Source organism: Gallus gallus, chromosome 7, assembly GCF_016699485.2.
Source record: "Gallus gallus isolate bGalGal1 chromosome 7, bGalGal1.mat.broiler.GRCg7b, whole genome shotgun sequence".
Lineage (NCBI taxonomy): Eukaryota > Metazoa > Chordata > Aves > Galliformes > Phasianidae > Gallus > Gallus gallus.
Genome location: NC_052538.1, coordinates 17,574,433 through 17,582,554, shown reverse-complemented (window position 1 = coordinate 17,582,554; position 8,122 = coordinate 17,574,433). Strand labels below are relative to the sequence as shown.

At 39.7% G+C, this 8,122-nt stretch overlaps 1 protein-coding gene across 7 annotated transcripts in view; it reads right to left on the bottom strand.

Moving 5' to 3' along the window:
* The window catches only part of SLC25A12 (solute carrier family 25 member 12), a 45,476-nt gene that overhangs the window by 518 nt on the left and 36,836 nt on the right, over positions 1-8,122 (bottom strand). For 6 of the 7 annotated variants that reach the window (XM_015289764.4, XM_015289765.4, XM_046944084.1 and 3 more), the window contains 5 exons: positions 5,946-6,086; positions 3,819-3,957; positions 1,347-1,505; positions 1,068-1,158; positions 61-676 (listed from right to left, as the gene is read on the bottom strand). In XM_015289764.4, the coding sequence (XP_015145250.1) occupies positions 487-676; positions 1,068-1,158; positions 1,347-1,505; positions 3,819-3,957; positions 5,946-6,086 (720 nt within the window). In that variant the 3' untranslated portion in view covers positions 61-486. Of the gene's footprint in view, positions 1-60; positions 677-1,067; positions 1,159-1,346; positions 1,506-3,818; positions 3,958-5,945; positions 6,087-8,122 lie in introns of those variants that run through there. The other variant, XM_046944083.1, reaches the window with a different exon arrangement.

Below are 8,122 nucleotides of genomic sequence, written 5' to 3'. Positions count from 1 at the left end.
GAGAAGAAAAATCGTATTGGACGACTTCTGTATAGCCACGAAGAAGTGAACTGACTTAAATGGTTTTAAATATTTTATTGTCACGTGAGTCTTAACAAAAAGCCTTCAAAACATTCTGTACATTTCAAACTATTTTGAACTGCAATATCCATTATATAAATGTATGTGTAGAGATGCCATGATGTCTCTGTACAAAGTTGTACAATATGTACAGTAACATTAAATGCAAGCTATGTGAGGCAAAGCTTAGGCTTACACATTCATGCCACTGGTTAAAAACAAGGCGTAGACCCAAAGCTTCAGTCAGTTTGTGTGCAACAACTAGTTCAGAAACAGATAAATGTGTATATATTAGAAAGGAGTAATTTGATTTGCAATCTCAGTTCAGCTAGAACAACATGCAGCTGACTGGAAAAAAATACAGTACTGTTCTCGTGGATTTCTAGCACTGCATCACTTCCAGAGGCTGAAATGTATCTTTGGGATTCAGCTGCCGCTCTTCAGTTGAGCTGAGACAGTGCCAGAAGATCGAAACTTGGGAAGATACAAACCAAATTTATTTTCTATACCGGCAAATGTAGCTGTAGCAAGTCTGTATCCGCCTATGTGTTCGGGGTTAACAGGAGGAAGATCTGAAATTCGGGTTTTCGGTGTAGGTTCTGATCCAGAAGGCTTGCTGTTTGAAGGAAGAAAATGAAACAAGTTTTTCCACTATTTAAAAATAGTCAGGTGGGGGTGGTTCACAGCGCTGCTTCATGGGCAACTGAGACCAACTTTTTAACTTCCTATGGCACAGGTAAGAAGGACAAAATATCTTGCTACACTGGAAAGACAAATTTTATGTAATGTATTAAAATACGTATTTTTTTTAATCTCTTCACCTGTCTAGAAGTAGCATATAATTAAGCTCCACTCTATTAATTACCAAAGGACGAGGAGCTTGTTTGGCTCATACTACAACTGCTGCTCAAAACCACCGAGTTTAAGTGGTCCCGTGCTTGAAAAAAGTAAGATTTTTGATCTTTGCAAATACTTACTGCAATTTAAAAAGCAAATGTTTGACTTACAGGCCTCCAAAATCGACATAAAACCACCTCTGCAGAAGTTCGTAAGTGACCAAAGTAACACCAAACTGGGGCGAGGATCTGAACACTCGAGCTGTTGAATAGTGCAAGTTACAGCGTCAAACAAAAGGGAGTTTCTCAGGAGAGAAGCTGAGCGTTTTGTAACAAAACGTTAAAGTTACATTGTTTGGAATCAGACCTTTTAAATACCGCACTGGAACAGCAGCAGGTACTGATTTGGAGAAGTGGGGTCAGCCATGATATTCAATATGCATCTCTCACCTGCGGCTCCCTTCCAAAAAGCCGAAGGGCCTTCTTCCCTTAGAATCTTTCCAAAACAGTCAATAACTCCACTGTATGTTGTCTGACCGGCACGAGCTGCCACTTGCAGTCTTGTCTTGATGACATCAGCAGGGGTTACCAAAGAAGCAGCAGGTACACCTTTTAGAAGAAAACCACATTTAATTTGCACAAAGATTCTTGTAAAAGATGAAACTCTTCTAACTGAAAGATACAACGGCAAACGTGAATATGTTTTTGCAAGAATTGGATGTTACTAAAAATGCGAGTTCTTATACTTGAAGCTAATGTAACTGTTGGTATTATCCTTCCATTTCTTCCAAGCTTAAAGGCTACAGCTGAGAGTAAAGAAAATAATAACGGTGAAATATTAACAGCGATTCTCTCAACATCCCACCAAACAGATGAAGCATTTTTAAACTCACACGTATGTTATATTTGAAATCAGAAAGGAGATCTATGACAAAACTCAGCTGTGCCACCTTACTGTATTTGCATAGTCTACAAAATATTTTGCAAATTATACAAACCATTCACCTGTGAAATTGAATCCAATCCATCCACATGCTAAAGGTGTTAGGAAGGAAATTACTACTTAAAATACCTGTTCTAAAAAATTATTTCTTTACTGCTGTTTGGGCTGTTTTGTAGGAGAATGGGTGCTGCTTGCTTCAATCAGGCAAGCAGTGAAAAGACAGGAGAAGGAAGGTGCCTTACAAGCCTGCTTTGTGCCAGCAGCACGATGTTGCCAACTGCAGTGGAAGAGCGTATCTCCACTTCCAAGGCACCACTCTCAGCTCTCTAGTCGAAGGAAAGGAGACAGTTTTCAGAAATGTACTCCACAGTAAAAGCCTGTGTTATTTTGGGTATTTCTGAATACTGTAAGAATTTCATCCTCATCAAAAGAAGAACAGTTTTCTGACTTATTTGGAATTTTGAATTTAATTTCAATTTTGTTAAACTTTCACTATGGGTTAAAACATTGAAATAAAGGTGTAATAAGTCACTAATTTTTATAGGGGATCATAAGCTCACAAGTGTCACTGATAATTCAGAATATGTTAAAGTGAATGGGAATAATGTAGTTAAGCCCACAAAGCAGACAATAATAGCAACCATATGTAGATTTTCCCTTGCAGGCAGGTAAGTTCAGAGCGCGCTCTTCCCTGCTGCACATGCGTAACAGGAATAGATGAAGCAATCAGGAGTTTGCAAGGTGGTGTTTGGAAAGGCAGGTTCCTGTACAAGCCACAGAAACCAGGCCCATGAGATTTAAACACATTTTTAATAGAATTCATTTCTTAGTATCTATATGACCCAGAAACACCAACTGAGCAAGGAGAAGCTGTGAAGTTTGCAATCTAAAAGATGAATATTATGAGATAGAAGTTAATAATATTTGTATATGCTTCTGTGAGTGCAGCAAGATAGACAGTCCTGCATTATGTGAGAGGAAACAGGGCTACAACTCTGCTACTGCTTTTCCAGCTGGTCTCTCTCTTCCCTCTGACACCAGAAAAGACCCAACTGGCAAAGAGCAGGTGCAGCCAAGCTCTGCACCAAGTCACTGTGGGACTCACAGTGACTGATGAACATACATACAGCTATTCCTCACAACTACAACCAGTAACAGTGGCCCATCCCACCCAAGGGGGTTTCTAAACTACACAGAAGCCAACACTGACTGGTTCACAACTGAGAGGCTGCAACTACCTAGAGGTGTTATGGAACTGTGGAGGTGTGGTACTGAGGGACGTGGTTAAAGGGCATGGCAGGGATGGCTTGCAGTTGGATGTGGTGACCTCAGAGGTCTTTTCCAACCTAAACGATTCTACGGTTCTGTAGTTTCCACTCTGGTGATCTTAACAGGACCTGCCCTTCTGCATCCTCTTAACCATCACTACAGTTCCTATATCCAGTATTTTACACTGTGTGCCAATTAGCAAGAAGAACTTACCGATCACCGTTGCTCATTCTGTTTATATTGAACTTTTTTGAGAAGCCTGTAAAATATTTTACTTTTCACAGTATGATTCTTCAGCCTCAGCTTCTTTACAAACTAATGCCCTGTTTTTGGCAATTGCCTTTGAACTAAGTTTCCTCTCAGTTATTCAGGAATCCAAACCCAAGTAAGTCATTTTCTTCTTAGCTCTTATGGTATCTCATTTTATGTTCATCAAAGATTCAAATTAGCCTTCAACTCAGAGAGCACAGTAACAAGTAAAACCCCATTGAGACAGACAGATCAAATTTGACTACAAGTTGCTGAGCTGCATTACACTGTTTATCCACATTATGCAAATGTAATTAGCTCTCATCAAAATTACATCGCCTCCCACTAAGGATAACAGTGATCAAATTTAGATTAAATCAGACACAATAGTACCATACCCTTCCTTTATATGGGGCTACCGAATGAATATTAAATATTACTAACTAAAAGAAAAAAATTACCTGCAATGGCTCCAGCTGCAAGGAGATTAAGCCCTCCCACATGGCCATTTTCATCAGCGAGCATCAGTTTGCTATGAGCATAAACAGGAAAGTAGATTGCAGAAAAGGGAATGTCTCTGAGGAAACATGCTTTGGCACCCTGTCAAGCAGAAAAGAGACGTAATAAAAATAAATTTTGTAAATAAGGTTAAAATTGATATCCAGAGCCCAGGAAGCATCAGCTCTCTTCATTTAACAGGTAAACAACACAGAAAATAAACTAATTCAGGAAACAGAAGATGCAGAATTGATCTCAAATAAAAAACTCAAGCAGGCTTCTAGAGTAAGGATGATTCAAGGTTCATACCTAGGTTGATTAAGCACTATGCAACAGCAATTCTGACATCAGTACCTAGAATAAGTACCTTTTATATTTGATGCGTCCAAACGTGACAAAGAAAGCAACAAGGTCTGTCCTGAAGTCTTTCTCACAAGGACCCACAACCACAGAGGCAGTGAGACAAGTCCTGGCATGCCATTCTTTCCATCAAACACAAAATCATCACTAAAATACCATTTAGGTCTGTAACACCTCATACAGCTCTGCACAGATGAACACGTAGCTGAGTGAAGAAGCTGCACCAAAAGGCTACCAAAAAGGGAAACCACTGCAAAACGGGAGGCTTTCAGTGAGGAGAAGATACAGGGCGGCAAACCTACAGGCCTATGACAGCACTGTAAGAAGCAGCTCCTGGCAAAAACCTGGCATGAAACAGTGCCTTAAAAGATCGTATGCTGTAAAAATAGTGCAATGCTCCTAAAAAACCATATTTAGTATTTTTCTTTCAGTAACTTCAGTCATCGGTCTTTTACTAGCTGAAAAATAACTCCTTCAGTACAAAGCTTGAACAACCAACTACATGTCAAAAAATCTCATCCGTATATCCTGAAAGCATGCATGTTACAAAAACAACATTCTTTCCAGATGAGTACGCTGGTAACCTATACTCCAGGCAGCAGCCTCCACACAATGGGCCCAGCTGAGACCTGTCCCCCTCTGCCACGAGATGTAGTGCAACAGACAGCACCCGTTACAAACCCTGTGTGGCTGAAGTAGGACACCGGGTACAGAGAATCTCGTGCCTCCAGTCATTTCCACGCAGATAGTTTATGCTCTGAAATTTGTTTGTGCAGTTACTAACAAAAGATAATTCAATTCTAAAGAATAGCAGCATTTTTAGTAGGCTCAATTGTTGAATTACTGCAAAGAGAAATGGTAACTTTGTCCCATGTACCAAAACATCTGTGATCTTCGGGAAATGTAACGGTTGTTAATCTGATTTATTGAATCCCAAGCAAAAGCTTCAGCTCCAGAAATAAATTTGCACATTTCTATACTATTATTAGAGGTCTATGATAAATCAGCTAAAGCAATGTTTTGTAAGTGCACAGATAATACAAGTGCTGAATTTACGTATTACCCCTTGTGCTGGCAGAAGATGCAGCAAGAAATACTATTCCTTGTTTAAGAAAACTAATAGCTTCTGCTCCATTACATCTGATCTGTAATGATGGTAGTAAGTGTACCTGCAGGGAAGGAATCTGTTGACTGGCACTCTGCTGAAGTACAGTACGGGCTTTTTTTAAAGTGGAATTTGTTATTGACAAATCCCACCATCTAACTTCTTAAAAATCTGAATCCTACTAAACTACACCACTGTTTCACTGCCATCAAATTATTAAGACAAAGAGAATATCCTGCTGCAAAGATAACAATAGAGATAACGGAGATTCAAAATAAACGTAAGAAAAGCACGCAGGAAAGGTAAAGAAACTTTTCACAAAACCCCACCAAATGAAATTATCAGTACTAGAAGCCAGCAGGTCTGCAATACAGGACTCCCTGTAGCTCGGTATAAAAGCCCAGAGGACAGAATGGGGGAGTACTTTTATGTATCCCACTGCCATTAATATAGAAGTGGGTTTTCTTCAGTTCTCCACTGTGGGGCTGCCCTGCAGGAAGAAATTGGTTCTAAATTCAAAAGCTTTCTTTGTTTTTAACACAGTCTTTGTTTCAACACTGTAAAAGTTTAGCATAAAATGGGTTAGCAGAGCTATAGTGAAGCCACTCAGAGCAGAAACACGTACCTTATAGAGACCAAGAAGGCCTAAATCTTTCATAACAGAGAGGGCACTGACTCTGGGTCCTGTAGTAATTTCTCCCGCTACCTGCAGCCGAATCTTTACAATCTCCAGTGGATTGGTGAAGATGACCTGGGAAGCTCCTGCCTGCAAACCCAAAGAAAAAGAAAGCAAATCGCATTACTGGAGCATGTGGTGACACGCTGACTTTGCCAGGTGCAGAGTGCCTTCACCTCTCACTGCATTGGCTCATATTCTCAAATGGAAACCCACGAGTGAGAGTTAACAAAGCACTTGTCTGGAGGCTAAAAGCCCACATCAGATATCATGGTGTTGTACAGAATTCTGGTTCACATAAATCCTTACATTTATATGTTTATATTCCACTGAAGCGGATTGATTTGGTTTGCCTCTGCAATTCTCCTTCACATCACTTTCTAAAAGTCATGAGACTGCACAAAAGTCTATCAGCTAGTGCACTAAGCACTACCCTACAACAGTGATTAGACTTGTACTGCTAGGGCATCAAACGCTTACAAAGACCTTATGTTTATTTAATAATAATCCATCACCAATGCTTAGACATGCTATTAGCATTTAGTGGTGATGCTGTTTAAAAAGTAAATTTGCATTTAATGGTGTAATTTTAAATAATTAGAAAAGGTGTTTGGAGTTTTGTTTAGTAGACTGTAATTCTCCTAATTGGAAACAAAATATAAAATTTAAATAGGAAGAGTAACATTTCAAAATATGATACTAGATACAAACAGGAGCCCTATCTTTCTCTGAGCTGAGCATGGCATTCCATGTGCTGGAAACGTTCTGCCAGCAGGGCTGAAGGACTGCTTTGCTTCCTTCCTCCTAGCAATAGAGTTGCAGAGCACCTTCAAATTCTGCACTTCAAGCAATGACTTCCAAAGAAGTACGTTTCGGCTTCCATCTGACAGTTTTGTTTCAGGAGCACATGCACCTATTTAACATGACACGATTGGACTTCTCTTTGGGATGCTGTAGGTACTACTATTCACTTCTGGAGAAGTGTGCGGTTCAGCACAAAACAGCAGAATTTTACTACACTTCCTTCTTCCCCTTCTTTCTGAGCCATCTTTGTACGTTTAAAAACAGCTCCCTAAAATGCATGACATACAGCCACCTGAATACAACCAACTTCAAAAAACATTTCCTCCCCAATTTGAAAGCCCCTCGTAGTCTTGATCTACCCAGTCAACTCATCACACTTGACCGAAGAAAAAGATGCAGAACGTCTGTAATTGAAGCTTCTTTTTTCTACTTCTAGGTTGCCCAGGAAAGAAACTCTCTCTGAAAACTGAGGGTGTGTGCAGAAAAAAAAATAAAAATAAAAATCATCGGTCAGTTTACTATCCTACCTCCTGGTGTTCCCTGACTCAGAACTAATTAACACTAATCCTTTCTATTATGTCCCTGCTATAGCACATCTTCTCCTCTCCAGCAACAGGCAGAACTGAGGTTAGCCGGGCAGCACATCTTAGAAGTTGAAAACTTATTTTAGATTTGAGAAAAGGACCTCAGTCAAGGAACACTCTGAGCACTCCGGTAGCGGCTGTGCGATGGGGGTCTCAAAATCTTCACTGACCAAACGTGAGATACCTCAGTCAGTACAGACATTTGAAATCCTCGACCCAAACAGTGGCAGATCAACCTCTGCTTTTGATTAATTATCTTTCCTTCAGCTGTCTGGAAGGCCATTGGGAATTCCCAGACTGGACAAACTGACCCCATTTCTCTGTTTCCTGGACTTAACGCATAAGCTTTTCTCAGTTCCCTGACACAACTCACATCTAAAACTGTTCTTCGGACCTTATTTACTTCCCATGTCACCTTCTCCTTTCCAGTTAGTGCAGACCTACGTGTGTAAGAAGAAACGGCTGTCCTGCTTGGAAAAGTTTCAGTATAAACAGAACTTATATAATTCTCTTCTGGCAAATTCTGTTAAAGAATAAGCTTTTTTTTTTTTTTTTTTTCCTCCATATTGCATTAAATAGAAAAACCATTTCCAGTGTTTATAGTTCCCCTACCTTTTTTTTTTATACTCTGGATAGAGCATTAATCAGAATACTCTTACAACATAATACGGTGCATCATAAACTTTTATCTGCTACCTGCCTATTTAATATGCATTCTTTGTTTACATATGTGAAATT